This window comes from Meles meles, chromosome X (genome assembly GCF_922984935.1).
Source record: "Meles meles chromosome X, mMelMel3.1 paternal haplotype, whole genome shotgun sequence".
NCBI lineage: Eukaryota > Metazoa > Chordata > Mammalia > Carnivora > Mustelidae > Meles > Meles meles.
The window spans coordinates 51330465-51347657 of record NC_060087.1 but is presented as its reverse complement, the minus strand read 5'-3'; the positions used below and the strand labels follow the sequence as shown (position 1 = coordinate 51347657).

Here is a 17193-nt window from a genome sequence, read left to right as displayed (position 1 = left end):
TCCACAAATAAGTGAAACCATATAGCATAGATATTTTAATAATATTCTTCCCATCCCTGATTATGGAATTTTTTTCCATTTATCTGTTTCTTCTTCTTTTTCTTTCATAAGTGTTGTATAGTTTTCAGAGTACAGATTCTTTACCTCTTTCATTAAGTTTATTCCTAGATATGTTTTTTGGTGCAATTATAAATGGGATTGATTCCTTGATTTCCCCTTCTTCTGCTTCATTTTTAGTGTATAAAAATATATCTGGCCTCTGTGCATTGATTTTATATCCTATATCAGTTCTAAATTCCTATATCAGTTGTAGCTTTTGTGGAGTCTTTTGGGTTTCCTACATAGAGTATCATGTCATCTGCAAGGAGTGGGAGTTTGACTTCTTCTTTGCTGATTTGCTTTTTTTTTTGTTTTCTGATTGTGTTGGCTAGGACTTCCAGTATTATGCTGAACAACATTGGTGAGAGTGGACATCCCTACTGTGTTCCTGACCTTAGGGGAAAAGCTTTTTTTTTTCCCCATTGAGGATGATACTTTTTTCCCCTATATGACTTTTATGATATTAAGGTGTGTTCCCCCTCTCCCTAGGCAGTGAGAGTTTTTATTAAGAAAGGTAGTTTTTCTGCAGCTACTTAGAGGATCGCAAGATTTTTAGATTCTTAAACTTTTTTTAAAAAATTTTATTTGTTTGCCAGAGAAAGAGGTCACAAGTAGGCAGAGAGGCAGGCGGGGGAGGGGGGAGCAGCTTCCCTGCTGAGCAGAACGCCTGATGCAAGGCTCTATCCCAGGACCTTGAGATCATGACCTGAGCCAAAAGCAGAGGCTTCACCCCTGAGCCACCCAGGCATCCCAGACTCTTAGATTCTTGTCCTTTCTTTTATTCCTTTCATGTATTACATTGAATGTTTGGTCGATGTTGAACCAACCTTTCAGGCCAGGAATCAATCCCACTTGGTCATGGTGAATAATCATTTTAATGTACTGTTGAATTCTAATAGCTAGTATTTTGTTGAGAATTTTTGCATCCATTTTCATCAGGGATATGAGTTTGTAATTCTCCTTTCCAATGATGTCTTTGGTTTGGGGATCAAGGTAATGTTGGCCTTGTAGAATGAGTTTGCCAGTTTTTCTTCCATTTCTATTTTTTGAAACAGGTTCAGAAGTGTATGTATTATTTTTTAAATGTTTGCTAGAATTCTCCTGGGAGGCTGTCTGGCCCTGAACGCTTGTTTCTTGGGAGATTTTTTTATTACTGAGTCAATTTCTTTACTGGTTATGGGTTTGTTCAACTTTTCTATTTCTTCATGTTTCAGTTTTGGTAGTTTATGTTTCTAGGGATGTATCTATTTTTTCAGTTGCCTAATTTGTTGGCATTTAATTGCTCTTAATATTCTTCTAACATTGTTGCTGTTTCTGTGGTGTTGGATATGTTCTCTCCTCTTTCATTTATGATTTTATTTATTTTCCTGCTAGATTTAGGCTTTATGTGTTGTTCTTTTTCCAGCTCCTTTAGGTATAAGTTTAGGTTGTATGTTTGAGATTTTCTAGTTTTTTGAGAAAGTCCTGTATTGTTATATGCTTCCCTTTTAGGACTGCCTTTGCTGCATCCCAAAGTTTCTGAACTGTTGTGCTTGCATTTTCATTTGCTGCATGTATTTTTTAAATTCTTCTTTTATTTCCTGATTGAGCCATTAATTCCTTAGTAGGATACTCTTTAACCTCCATGTTTGTGGTCCTTCCATTTTATTTTTTTTCCTGTGATTGACTTTCAGTTTTAAAATATTGTAGTCTGGGGCGCCTGGGTGGCTCACTGGGTTAAAGCCTCTGCCTTCGGCTCAGGTCACGATCCCAGGGTCCTGGGATCGAGCCCCACATCTGGCTCTCTGCTCCTCGGAGATCCTGCTTCCTCCTCTCTCTGTCTGCCTCCCTGCCTACCTGTGATCTGTCTCTCTCTCTGTCAAATAAATAAGTAAAATCTTAAAAAAAAACGTTAAAATATTGTAGTCTGACCCAGTATATGATCTGTTCTGGAGAATGTTCCATGTGCACTCAAGAAGGATATGTATTCTACTGCATTAGAATTAAATGTTCTGAATATATCTGAAGTCCATCTGTTCTAGGTCATCCTTCGAAGCCCTTGTTTCCTTGTTGATCTTCTGCATAGATGATCTTTCCATTGCTGTGAGTGGGGTGTTAATGTCCCCTACTATTATTGTATTATTATTTCTTTTACTTTGTTGTTAATTGATTTATATATTTGGCTGCTCCCATGTTGGGGCATATATATTTTTAATTGTAGCTCTTGTTGGATAGATCTCTTTATTATGGTATAGTCTCCTTCTTCATCATTACAGTGATTGGGTTAAAATATAGTTTTTCTGATATAAGGATGGATATTTTGATGTCCATTGCCATGATAAATTGTACTCCATCCACTCATTTTTTTTTATGTTCAGTTAGCTGCTGTATAGTATATCATCAGTTTTTGATGTAGTGTTCAATGATTCATTAGTTACACCCAGTGCTCATCATAACATGTACACTCCTTAATACCCACCACCATCTCCTCATTTTCAATCTGGACATGCCTTTGGCTCTAAGACGAGTCTTCTTTAGCAGCACATCAATGGTTCTTTTTTTTTTTTTAAATCCATTCTAACATTGTGTGTCTTTTGATTTGAATGTTTACTCCATTTGCATTCAGAGTAATTATTGAAAGAGATAAGTTTAATGTTACTGAGTGCAATGGTTTTTCTCCCCCTCTGTTTTCATTTCATTTTATTTTTCCTTACCTCTTATGTCCCTGTTCCTTAGATTGTCTCTGTTTCTTTCTGGTCTTTTTCTTTTTTTTTTCACTTTTGGGCTCTTTCTCTACTCAGTGAATCCCCTTTAATATTTCTTGCAGGGCTGGTTTAGTGTTCACAAATTCCTTTAATTTTTTGTGTCTTGGAAACTCTTTATCTCTCCTATTCTGAATGATAATCTTAATGGATAGGGATGCCTGGGTGGCTCAGTCACTGGGTGTCTGCCTTTGGCTTGGCTCGTGATCTGGGGTCCTGTGATAGAGCCCCACGTCAGGCTCCCTGCTCCATGGGGAGCCTGCTTCTCCCTCTCCCACTCCCCTTGCTTGTGTTCCCTCTCTCTCTCTCTGCTAAATAAATAATTAAATAAAATCTTAAAGAGATAATTTTACTAGATTCTATTAGAGTATTCTTGGCTGCAGTTTTTTTCATATTCCTAATGCAGAATATAGCATGTCACCCCTTTCTGGCTTGTCAAGTTTCTGTTGAGAAATCTCTAGCTAGCCTTATGGATCTTCCCTTATAAGTTAAGGAGTTCTTTTGTCTTGTTGCTTTTTAGAGTTTTTCTTTATCACTGTATTTTACCAAGTTACTTACAATATGTCTTGGTGTTTTGTTGACTTTGTTGATTTTGATGGGAGTTCTCTGCCTCTTCAACCTGGATGTTTATTTCCTTACCCAGATTAGGTACATTTTTAGCTCTTATTTCTCAAAATAAGCTTTCTTTTTTCTTTCTTTTTTTCTTTCTTTTTTCTTCTGGAAGTACTATAATATGAATGCTATAATGTTTGATAGTGTCACTATGTTCCTTCTGTATTCTCATGTAACATAATTCTTCTTTGTCTCTTTTGTTCAGATTCATTATTTTCCGTTATTTTGTTTTCTGTATCACTAATTATTCCTCAGCCTTTCCAGCCTGGTGTTTATTGCACCTGTCCAGTTTCAGTTACTGCATTCTTCATTTCTGTTTTCTAAATCTTTTTTCTCTGCGGGAAGTTCCTCTCTGAAATCTTCCATTCTTTTCTCTAGCCCAGTGAATATCCTTATTATTGGTGCTTTAAATTTCCCATCAGGCTTTTTTTTTTCTTTTTCTAACATCTGTTTCACTTTGATCTCTGGCCACAGCCTTCTCCTCTTCTTTCATTTGGGATAAATTCCTACATCTTGGCATTTTGTCTAATTCTCTGCCTTCTTCTCTGTGTTAGAAGTGCTAATTATGTGTCCTGCTCTTAAAATAATGGCTTTTTGAAGAACAGATCATCATGTAGTGTTCAGGGCCTGGTCCTTCAGGGAGTGTCTCTGGTATGTGCTTAATGTCCTCTGCTGTTGCATTTTGGCTGCGCTATCCTTCAGGGCAGTCATTTGCAATGGCTCTCCCTGCCTGCAGGGGGCAGTGTTTGGTCCTTGGCCTGAATATGGCTAGTTTTAACTAGGTGTGTTCTGGCCTGGTTAAATGAAACCTGATACTACTTCGTGAGAATTGAGGCCTTGCAGAACTCTCCGACTGGGACACATGGTGTGGGCAAGGGTTTGTGTTGGTCTTCTGGGGTAGTGGCCTTCCACACTGGGACTTGGGCAAAATTGACTGAAGATGGCTATTCTGCCAGAGCTCAGGGATGTGGGACTTGGTATAAGCAAATTAGGCAGCCAGTGGGCTCCTTCTAGCTGGTGGCTCCCTGCTTATGCTGAGGATCAGGGGAGGAAAATGTTGCCAACCATCTCCTTTGTGTCCTGAGAGGTCTCTCCATGAATGCTGCCTGTCAGAGAAGAGCCAATAATCTCCTTCCTGTGTGACCCAGGTGTTCTTCAGAGTTCTTTTCATGCTGTTTGCCTCTGTTTTTTGTTTTTTTTTGTTTCTTTGTTTCCTTTTGCCTGCCTTCTCCCCAGGAACAGTGCAGTGCTCTTCTTCCTCTATCCCATCCAAGTCTACTGACTTTTTAAACGCAGGCTTTAGATATGTGGTGTGGGCAGGGGTTTCTGCTGGTCTTCTGGGGAAAGGGTCTGCTTCACTGGGACTAAGGCAAATTTGAGAGCACAGGGGTATGTGATTTGATGTAACCAAGTTAGGCAGCCACAGTCAGTGCTGTGCTGATTTTGGTAGGTGGCTCTATGTTTATGCTGACAGTCAGAATAGGGAAATGATGCCTGCCAGTTCCTTTGTTCCTGGAGAGGTGTCTCAGTGAATGCTGCCTCACAGGAACCTCTAAGAAGAACAAATAGTCTCCCCACTGTGTGCCCCAAGTGTTCATCAACTGTTTCCAAACCTTCTGCCCTAGGTTTTTTTGCCTGCCTTCTGTCCAGGAGTAGGGTAGTGCTCTCTGGGCTCTATCCTAACCAAGAACAGTGACCTTTAAAACTTCAGGCTTGGGGCGCCTGGGTGGCTCAGTGGGTTGAGCCGCTGCCTTCGGCTCAGGTCATGATCTCAGGGTCCTGGGATCGAGCCCCGCATCGGGCTCTCTGCTCTGCAGGGAGCCTGCTTCCTCCTCTCTCTCTGCCTGCCTCTCTGCCTACTTGTGATCTCTCTCTCTGTCAAATAAATAAATAAAATCTTTAAAAAAAAAAATAAAAAAATAAAACTTCAGGCTTTATGTCCCAGTGGTTACAAGAACTTGCCAAATTCAGCCCCTTTTGTTTTCCAAGCCAATGGCTTTGGGAAAAATTTCTCCCTCTGCATCCCCATGTATGTTCCACTCTCTCTCCCCCTTCTCTGCAACCACTGCTCCCTCCTCCCTTCAGGGTACCTGCAATATGTTTCTTCTCTAAACCATGCCTCCACAGTTCCCACCCTCTTTGATGTGACTTCTTCTCTCCCTAGTTGTGGAGTTTGTTTTGTCAGTATTCAGGTCAATGTCTGGCTATTTAGGGAGATTTGAAAATTATCTAGTGTACATAGGACAAGGAGAGCCTATAGTCCTCCTACTCTGCTGTCATCTTCCTTCTCTTTTCTTCACAGTCTTTAAAAAAAATTATTTAAATTTAACTTAATTTAATTAACATATAGTGTATTATTAATTTCAGAGGTAGAATCCAGTGATTCATCAGTTGCATATAACACCTGGTGCTCATGCATCAAGTGCCCTACTTAATGCCCATCACCTAGGTACTAAATCCCCCCACCCACTTCCCTTCCAGCAACCCTCAGTTTGTTTTCTATAGTTAAGAGTCTCTTATGGTTTGTCTCCCTCTGTTTTCATCTCATTTTCCTTCCCTTCTTCTATGTTCATTTGTTGTATTTCTCAAATTCCACAGATGAGTTTAATCATATGGTATTTGTCTTTCTCTGACTGACTTATTTTGCTTAGCATAATACCATCCAGTTCCATCCACACTGTTGCAAAGGGCAGGATTTCATTATTTTTGATGGCTGAGTAATATTCCATTGTCTATATCTACCACATCTACTTTGTCATTCATTTGTGTATAGATTTCTGAACTCTTTTTATATTTTGGCTATTGTAGACATTGCTGCTATGAACATTGGAGTGCATGTGCCCCTTGGAATTACTATGTTTATATCCTTTGGGTAAATATCTAGTAGTGCAATTGCTGGGTTGTAGGGTAGCTCTATTTTCAACTTTTTGAGGAACCTCTGTGCTCTTTTCCAGAGTGGCTGTACCAGCTTGCATTGTCACCAATAGTATAAGAGGGTTCCCCTTTTGTTGCATCCTCAGAAACATCTGTTGTTTCTTGAGTTGTTAATTTTAGCCATTATGACTGGTGCTAAGTGGTATCTCACTGTGGTTTTGATTCATATTTTTTCATGTGTCTGTTGGCCATTTGTATGTCTTCTTTGGTGACGTGTCTGTACCTGTCTTCTCCCCATTTCTTGACTGGATTTTGGGGAGGGAGTTTGTGTGTCAAGTCTGATAAGTTCTTTATAGATTTTGGATAGTAGCCCTATATCTGATAAGATACTTGCAAATATCTTCTGTCATTTTTTAGGTTGTCTTTTAGTTTTGTTGACTACTTTCTTTGCTGTACAGAAGATTTTTATCTTGATGAAGTCCCAATAATTCATTTATGCTTTTGTTTCCCTTTCCTTTGAAGACATGTCTAGCAAAAATTTGTTGCATCCAAGGTTAATGTGGCTGTTTTCCTCTAGGATTTTGATAGATTTCTGTCTCACATTTAGGTCTTTCATCCATTTTGAGTTTATTTTTGTTTATGGTATAAGGAAGTGGTCAAGTTTCATTCTTCTGCATGTGGTTGTTGAATTTTCCCAAAACCTTTTGTTGAAGAGACCTAGATAGTCTTTCTAATCATCATATCTAATAACTGTATCAAGCTAAATGCACCAAAATATATTTATATCTAGCATTAGCTTTTATGAAAAAGAGTTTTAAGAAAAATAGTTGACACAACACTCTAGAGTCCCCCCATCTTATGGACAGTTACATTTCTCCTTATATATAGTTAAAATTTCCTTGCTACAAGGAAACAAAAGCAAAAATGAACTTTTGGGACTTCATCAAGATCAATAGCTTCTGCACAGCAAAGGAAACAGTCAACAAAACAAAAAGGCAACCCACGGAATGGGAGACGATATTTTCAAATGACAGTACAGACAAAAGGTTGATATCCAGGATCTATAAAGAACTTCTCAAACTCAACTCACACAAAACAGATAATCATATCAAAAAATGGGCAGAAGACATGAACAGACACTTCTCCAATGAAGACATACAAATGGCTATAGACACATGAAAAAATGTTCATCATCACTAGCCATCAGGGAGATTCAAATTAAAACCACATTGAGATACCACCTGACACCAGTTAGAATGGCCAAAATTAGCAAGACAGGAAACAATGTGTGTTGGAGAGGATGTGGAGAAAGGGGAACCCTCTTACACTGTTGGTGGGAATGCAAGTTAGTGCAGCCACTTTGGAGAACAGTGTGGAGATTCCTGAAGAAATTAAGAATAGAGCTTCCCTATGACCCTGCAATTGCACTGCTGGGTATTTCCCCCAAAGATACAGATGTAGTGAAAAGAAGGGCCATCTGTACCCCAATGTTTATTGCAGCAATGGCTACGGTCGCCAAACTGTGGAAAGAACCAAGATGCCCTTCAATGGATGAATGGATAAGGAAGATGAGGTCCATATACACAATGGAGTATTATGCCTCCATCAGAAAGGATGAATACCCAACTTTTGTAGCAACATGGACAGGACTGGAAGAGATTATGCTGAGCGAAATAAGTCAAGCAGAGAGAGTCAAGTATCATATGGTCTCACTTATTTGTGGAGCATAACAAAGAACACGGAGGACATGGGGAGATGGAGAGGAGAGGGAGTTGAGGGAAACTGGAAGGGGAGATGAACCATGAGAGACTATGGACTCTGAAAAACAACCAGAGGGTTTTGAAGGGGCGGGGGTGGGAGGTTGAGGAACCAGGTGGTGGGTAATAGGGAGGGCACGTACTGCATGGAGCATTGGGTGTGATGCCAAAACAGTGAACACTGTTATGCTGTTATTTACAAACAACAAATAAAAAAAATTTCCTTGCTACAACATATATAATCTAACAGAAAGAAAATGATGTTCTTAATAATGGTAATAAATAGTATATTTAGGGAATTTAGGAAACTGCTTTGACATCTCTATCAGTTCTTTCTGTAACAGAACTCACTTTTTTCCTTCTTTTTCTTTCTGTTATATTCCATAGTGGTGTTTAGCTCTAGCATCCGTGCTATACTTTGGGGATGTGATGCTAATTTGTTAATTCCCTGAGACCTTTCAAATAGGAGCAGTGAGCAGAACTACTAGGTATTTTCTGAACTGGCTTCTCAGGGGATGAATGAGCTGTCCAAGCTGGTTTCTTATGTCTTCCAGTGTGGTTACTTACCAGTACCTACTATTTATGCAGAAATGACATGCTGATATGACATTGTTACCATTTTTTCCAGCTGTGCTCACAGGTCTATCTTAGGGAGGAACACTGGGAAAGGGATGAGGAAATCTGTGCCCCTTCACCCAAGGTCAAAATGGAAAAGTTCCTGCCAGATAATATGCTCACTGCTTTCCTTTCTCCACTATGGCTAATACACTTCCAAAGGTGATAGGGTGAGAGAAAGAGAGTTGGGGGGAAGGAGACAGAAGCAAGCAACTCTGGGAGTTGCATTCTGGCAGGTAGTTTATTTTTCTGCCCCTTAGTCAAGGGATGATTACTAGGGAGGCAGAATTTTGGGGATTACTTCAGTAAAAGAAGTAGCACTTAGGGTATTCTGGAAATAGAGGACATATTTCTCCTTGTCAGGAATTAAATATGAATGAATACAGGACATCTTGAGCATGTCGACCGAAGAGAACACCAGCCATTAGTTAAACATCAGCATAGGCACAGACTATTAATTTGCAAGTTGTTGAAAGACACTTAGTATTTAATGGCTGAATTGGAAGGTGGGAAGTGATCATGAAAGGGAGATTTTGCTTGATGGTGGTAAAGGGCATTGATGTCAGGAATGAGGATTTTCCTGGGGTATGCCTAGATGATGGTTACGTTGGAAGCTCTATAAAGAGGAGACAAAGTGGAAGTGTAGACAATTGTTAGTCACCATAACGTTCTTCATTTGGGCCCCAACACTTAAGGTGTTACAAAAATCACATTTAACTTTTAGATGAAAGTAAATGACCATAGGGGCACCTGGGTGGCTCAGTGGATTAAAGCCTCTGCCTTCAGCTCAGGTCATGATCCTAGGGTCCTGGGATTGAGCCCTGCATCTGGCTCTCTGCTTCACAGGGAGCCTGCTTCCTCCTCTCTCTCTGCCTGCCTCTCTGTCTAGTGGTGATTTCTCTCTGTCGAATAAATAAAATATTTTAAAAAAAAGAAAGTAAATGACCATAATTTAGTCTCACCAAGAATATTTTCATGCACTAATAATATCTAATGAACACAGTGGCCATTAGCAGTTTACACCAGTTGGTTCGGAATGGAAGTTAGTTTGTTTGTTTGTTTTTTTAATTCTTTCTTTCTTTCTTTCTTTCTTTCTTTCTTTCTTTCTTTCTTTCTTTCTTTCTCTTTTTACCCTGACTTACAGTGTGCACTGAGTCTGGTTGTATTATCTTAGTACTCTCTTATCAGATCAAAAATCTCTTTCATTGAATTTATCCTTTTATCAGTGGCTAGCTGTATTAATTCATATGTTTATTCATGAATGTGTTCTGAGTACTCACTCTGTTAAACACCATGCCCAGGCCCTTGTGGACTTATTGGCCAAGCTCATCCAAATGATCTTTGCTGGTCAGCTATCTTTAAGGAATGGTTTGTATTTGTTAATTCAAAGTTTTCCTGACTCAGCTTCTGTTTCCAAATTTTTGTCAATGTTATTAATACATTTTAGATTGGTCCTATAAGAAATGGGAAATTTTGAGATGTTAATGGATCTAGCTAAATCTAATAACTCCTAAAATGAGTAAAAATATTTGTGCTTGATCAGCTTCTGAGAAAGGGCCCTATGACTTTTTGGGTCCTTGTCATAGAGAATGGTGGAGAAAGCTCTATACTCTGGATTCTGCACTCTGAAGAACTTTGCTTGTGATCAAGCTTTCCTAATTATTCACTGGTAGATGGACTTCCTTCTTTCACCTCAATTTCCTCATATGAAAAATGAAAATGATCATTCTGTGTCAATTTCATACAGTAGGAATTGAACCTTCTTAGTGCTTAATAAATGATAAAGTTCCTGGAGTCAGGAACATCCTCATCCTGGACTTCTCCTTTGTTTGCAGGGCTACTTGAAGCAATGCCGGAAGAGAAGAGACATGTTCAGTGATGAGCAACTGAAAGTAATCTTTGGGAACATTGAAGACATCTACAGGTTTCAGATGGGCTTCGTGAGAGACCTGGAGAAACAGTACAACAATGATGACCCCCACCTCAGTGAGATAGGACCCTGCTTCCTGGAGCACGTAAGCATCTTCCTCTTGGAAAGGGTTTTGAGAGGGGATAGGAAGAGATGGAAGGATTGTCTGAACTGTATGGTCATGCTCAGCTTCTTTTTCCTGTGGTGGGGGATAGATTCCTACAACCCTTATGTAACCTTCTTGCCAGGGTGTGAGGACTTAGGAAGGTACTGTTATTTGGTATAGGACTTTTTCTTAACCATTCCCTTCCCTTTTCCTCTCCTTCAAGAAACCTACTGGTAGAATTTTCTTCACTTTCTTTTTTTCTGTACCTGTTGGGATCAGTTTCTATGGGACTTATTGTTTTGGAAACTACATGGAAAATCCAGGGATCTGAGAAGTGTAGTCAGCATGAAAGTAGACTCCTTTAAGGCTAAGAGGAGAGCAAAAAGGTAGAGGAAAAGGGATCATGTGACTTAGAGGAAGGAGCAGTAGGAAACAGGAGAGCAAGGATTTGAGTCCTGTGTCTGTAATGACTGTCTAGGTAATTTTGGGTAAGTCCCTTACCTTCTTTGGGCTTCCTCATCTGGAATATAAGAAGCATTCATTGTACACTTCTGTGCTTCTCTAATATTTTGGGAGGGTTTCATTCACAGGGGACTTGGTTGTTCTTCCAACTCTTCTCCTTTGCATAAAATATTCATTTTTAAAGAGGTATTATGTGCACATGATACAAAATGTAAATGACACAGAAAAGTGTGCAACTAGGAGTAAATCTTTTTGCAAATTGCCCATACGTTTGTTGGGGGACTATTGCATAAGACTGCTCTTATGTTCAGTGATTTCTTAGAAAGATTCACAGGAATCAGTATATAGTCATACTTGTGGTTATGATTTATTATAGCTAAAGGATGCAAAGAAAAATCAGCAGAAAGAAAAGGCACATGGCACAAAGTCTGGAGAAATCTAGGGACAAGTTTTCAAGATACCTCTCCCAGTGGAGTGACATAAGATACACTCAATTCCCCTTGCAATGAGTTGTTACAACATATGTGAAATGTTTTCTATCAGAGAACTCATTAGGGAATCAGTACCCAAGATTTTTGTGGGGGACTGGTCATGTGGGCATGCTCTGCCTAGAATGAACCAAAGTTCCAGATTCTCAAATGAGAAGCAGGTGTTCAGCATAAGCCACATTATGTATATAAACTGTGTAGGCATAGTGAGCCACTCATGTCAGGGAATGATGAGACCCCTCTTGAGATCCACGTTCCAAGATACCAGCCAAGAGCCAATCTTCCAAGGAGGTCTTTCTAAGAATCGTAGTCTCAGGCCTGATAAGTTAACTTTTTCTGCACAGTATTTAAAATGGTTCAGCCATGTCAGAAAGCACCAGGGCAGTATTTATATGTATATGGCATAGTGTTGACATAGTATATGACAAAATATGTATGACATAGTGTTTACATATATATCCCAGGGAAATTCTTACAGAAGTTCATGAGGGAGCATTTGCAAGGCTGTTAATTGCATCTTGGTGTTGTGTGTGGTTGAGTGCAATTAGAAGCAATTTAGGTATTTACCACCAGAGGATGAGTAAAAAACATATAGGGGATGCTTACTGTGGAGTAGTATGTTGCAAAGAACAATAGACTAGATGTATGTAGTTAAGTAAACAACAGACTAGATGTATGTAACTTATAGTAATATATAGAGATATCATAATCACAGTGTTGATTGGGAAAGTAGAATGCCAATGCCCTGTGCATTGTGGTATGCTTAACAGCATTCTTGTTCTCTACCAACTGAATGCCAGTAGTACCCCAGCACCACTGAGTTGTGACAACAAAAATGTCTCCAGACATTGTCCAGTGTCCTCTGGAGGATAAAAAGAACCACTGATCTGTTGAAATGATCACAGTGCTTCTACCCCTTTAATCTATTAAAGCGTTGAATTTGGATTGAATGATTTTTATATGACAAATTATTGTATTGCTGGAATGAAGCCTACCTGATCATGGTATACATGGTATATTATCATTTCTTTTACATGTTAGTTTGCCTTTTAAAAAATATTAGATTGTTTACCTTCTTATTCACTTCTACAATATAATTTTTATCAGCTTTGTTTAGATGTCATTTACATACAGTAAGATTCACCAATTTTTGTGTATAATTTGATGAATTTTAACAAATATATATAGTTGTATAATGACTGTATAATCAAGATACAGAACATTTCTACCACTTCATTAAGTTTTCTTATTCTCCCTTTGTAGCCATTCCCTGTTCCCACTCCTGGCTAAACAGTGATATGCATTCAGTCACCATAATTTTACTTTTTCTACAGTGTCGTCTAAATGGAATGATACAGTAGTAGTCTTTTTGTTTAGCAACTTTTACTTACCAGAATGCCTTTGATATCATTCTGTTGTTGCATGTATCAGTAGTTGGTTCTTTTTTATTAATAACATTCTGTTGTATGAATATACCACCCATTCATTCACTAGTGCATTTCGGAATATCTGGGTTGTTTGCTAGGTTCCTTCCATCTGTGGGATTACTAGGTTTCATGATAGGTGTCTTTTGTTGTTTGTTTTTTAGCCATTCTAATAGGTATATAGTGACAGTTCCTTGTGATTTTAATCTGCATTTACCTAATTGCAAATCATGTAAAGCATTTTTTCATTTATTTATTTGCCATCTGTATAAAGTCTTTGGTGAAATGTCTGTTCACGTCTTTTCCACACTTCTAAGCAGGTTGTTTGTTTTCTTATTCAGTTTTGAGAGATTTTTAATTTATTGTTCATAAGTAGCTGGTCAGATATGTGAATTGGAAAGATTTTCTCCCAGTTTGTGGCTTAGCCTTTCACAGTGTCTTTGAAAAGCATAAACTTTCAATTTTGTTGAAATTCAGTTTATTACTGTTTTCCTTAATGATTCATGTCTTTTTGGGTCTTATTTAGGAAAACTTTGCCTAACCCAAGGTCACAAAATTTTCTCCTGTTTTCTTATAAAAGTTATGTTGTTTTGTTTATTATATGTAGGTCTCTGAGCTTTTATCAGGTAATTTTTATATATGTTGCAAAATAAGGGTCACAGTTAATTTGTTTCCACATGGATATCTAGTTTTGTTCCAGCATGGCTTATTGAAAAAACTTAACTCCTACACTGAATTACATGGGGACTTTGGTCAAAAATCAGTCATATATATATAAGGGATTATTTTTAAGGACATTATTGTATTCCAGTGACCTGTGTGAATATTCATATCCAAATACCATATTGTTTTTCCTTATTGCTATTTTTAATTGAGATATAATTGGTATATAATGAATTAGTTTCAGGTGCACAGCATGATGATTTGATATTTGTATATATTGCAGAATGATCACAAAATGATCACAATAAGTCTAGCTAACATCTATCACCATACATAGGTTAAAAAATATCACACTATCTTGATTAATGTAGCTTCATAACAAGTCTTAAAAGCAGGTAGTGTAAGTGTTTCAAATTAATTTTTCTTCAAAACAATTTTGGCTATTATAGGTGATTTGTTTTTCTATATAAATTTATCCCATCACAAGGAATATATTTTTTGAGCCTGATATGGTGCTTGAACACATGAACCTGAGATCAAGACTTGAGCTGAGATAAAGAGTCAGACTCTTAACCAACTAAGCCACTCAAGCACCCCTTTCTTTTCTCATTATTGTTAAATATATGAGATGATGGCTGTTATTATTATATAATCATTTCACAATATATATTCAACAATCATACTGTACACCTTAAATTTATACAGTGATGTATGTCCATTTTTTCTCAATAAAACTGGGAGGAAAATCAGCTTGCTAAGTTCTACCAAAAAACAAACAAGCAAAAAAACACTGCCAACATTTTGATTAGGATAGAATTAAATTTGTAGATTTAATTTTTGGAAAATTTGTAGGCTTTCAGCTCTGTGAACAAATACCTATCTATTGATGTTCCTATAATTTCTTCTAGCATTGTTGCTAGTTATCATGGTATAAATCTTGACCTTATTTTTAAAAATTGATTTCTAAGGTTTTTTTAGTTTGTTTTTTGTGGTTTATTTGTTTTTGTTTTTGTTTTGTTGTTGTTGCTATTGTAAAGAGTATTTTTATTTTAATTTCCTATAGTTTGTTGCTATGATAAATAAATAATTGATAAACACAAGGTAAGTACAATTGATTTTTGTGTATTGATGTTGAATCCTGACATATTACTGAATTTAATAATTGGTTATAGTATTTTTTGCAGATTCTTTAGGATTTTATACACATATAATCACATATCATTTCTGAACAAAGACAGTTTATTTCTTCATTTTTTTCAATTTTTTTTTACAAATAGTTTATACACAATGCTACATTAGTTTTTATTTCCTTATATCCAATCTATATACCTTCTGTTTCTTTTTCTGGTCTTATTACCCTGGTGAAATAGTAAAAGCAGACATCTGTACTTGATCTGAGGGGCAAGCATTCATTATTTTACCATTAAGAATGATATTAGCAAGGGGCGCCTGGGTGGCTCAGTAGGTTAAAGCCTCTGCCTTCAGCTCAGGTCATGATCTCAGGGTCCTGGGATCGAGCCCCACATCGGGCTCTCTGCTCCGCAGGGAGCCTGTTTCCTCCTCTCTCTCTGCCTGCCTCTCTGCCTAGTTGTGATTTCTCTCTGTCAAATAAATAAAATATAAAAAAAAGAATGATATTAGCAAAAAAAACCCCCAAAAATTAAAAATTTAAAAATTTTAAAGAATGAAATTAGCTTTAGTTTTTTTCATGGTTGGCCTCTTTCATATTGCAGGCTTCTCTTTCTAATCTTAGAATCTAATCATATATGTGTTTTTTCAAATGTTTATATATCTACAAAAATGATCATATGATTTTTCATTTTAATATGTTAATGTAGTGAATTGGATTGGGATAAATCCCTCTTAATCATGGTGTATCTTACTTTTAATACACTCTTTTGCCTTTTTTAAAAAAATTAGGTTGTTCTTAAAAGGTGACAGGCAAACCAATACTGCATAATGAGAATAGGGTTTAGAGAACTCAGTGACTCCATCAAGTGTAATAACATTTGCATTACAGGGATCCCAGAAGAAGAGGGTGAGGGGCAGAAAATATATTTGAAGAAATAATAGCTGGAAAATTCCCAAATCTGTGGAGGGAAAAAGAGATCTAGAATCTGGAAGTACAGAGATCCCCCCAACAAAATAATTCAACCCAAGGAGGTCATTACCAAGACATACAGTAATTAAATTGACAAAGAAAAACCCAAAGACCGTAAGAGGATTTTTCAGCAGAAATTTTGTATACCAGAAGGAAGTAGTCTTAATATTCAAAGTGCTGAAAGAAAAACAAAATCTTCAGCGAAGAATACTTTATACAGCAAGGCTATCATTCAGAATACAAGGAGAGGTACAGTTTCCAAGGCAAACAAAAGTTAAGAGAATTCATGACCACTAAACCAGACCTACAAAATATGTTCAGGGGCATTCTGTAAGTAGAAACCAAAAACCCTAAGTAAGAGTATGACAAACCGGGAATACAAAAGCAAAAAGTGATTAATTGTAGCTGTAAATTCAACCAAGACAAACTCAAAACAAAAGGATATATGATACCAAATATCTGAAGTGTGGAGGGGAGAGGAGTGAAGAATGAGTTCAAAATTAAGCACCCACAGCTTAATATACACTGCTATATGCAGAGGATGTTACATATAATCCAAATGGTAACCACAAATCAAAAACCAGTAAAAGATATGTAAGTAATACAGTAAGGAACCCAAGTATATCACTAAAGAAAAACAGTAACCATGGAAGAGAGAAGAAAGAAATAAGAGAAAAACTACAAAAATAACCATAAAGCAGATAATGAAATGCCAATAAATACATATCAATAATTGCTTTGAATATAATGGACTAAATATTCCAATCAAAAGATAGGGTGACAGCATGAATTAAAAAAAAAAGATCCAGCTATATGCTGCCTACAATATACTCATTTCTGACCTAAGGACACCTACACATTGAAAGTGAGGGGATAGAGAAATATTTATTATGCAACTGGATTCAAAAGAAAACCAGAGGGGCGCCTGGGTGGCTCAGTGGATTGGGCCGCTGCCTTTGGCTCGGGTCGTGGTCTCGGGGTCCTGGGATCGGGCCCCGCGTCGGGCTCTCTGCTCCGCGGGGAGCCTGCTTCCTGTTCTCTCTCTGCCTGCCTCTCTGCCTACTTGTGATCTCTCTCTGTCAAATAAATAAATAAAATCTTTAAAAAAAAAAAAGAAAACCAGATAGCAATACTTAAATCGTACAAAATGGGCTTCAAAATGAAGTCTATAAAAAGAGAAAAAGAAAGATACTAAACAATGAATTCTAGAACATTAAAAAAACTAAATTAAATTAAAAAAATAAAGATACTATACAGTAATAAATGGGACAATCCAACAAGAAGATGTAAGAATTGTAAATATATATGCACCCAACATGGCACATCCAAATATATAAAACAG

General features: G+C 37.4%; 1 protein-coding gene across 12 annotated transcripts in view; it reads left to right on the top strand.

The window, feature by feature from the left end:
- ARHGEF9 (Cdc42 guanine nucleotide exchange factor 9) overlaps positions 1–17193 on the top strand; it is a 240285-nt gene that overhangs the window by 132510 nt on the left and 90582 nt on the right. For all 12 annotated transcript variants that reach the window (XM_045995752.1, XM_045995760.1, XM_045995751.1 and 9 more), the window contains one exon: positions 10534–10713. In XM_045995752.1, the coding sequence (XP_045851708.1) occupies positions 10534–10713 (180 nt within the window). The remainder of the gene's footprint in view (positions 1–10533; positions 10714–17193) is intronic.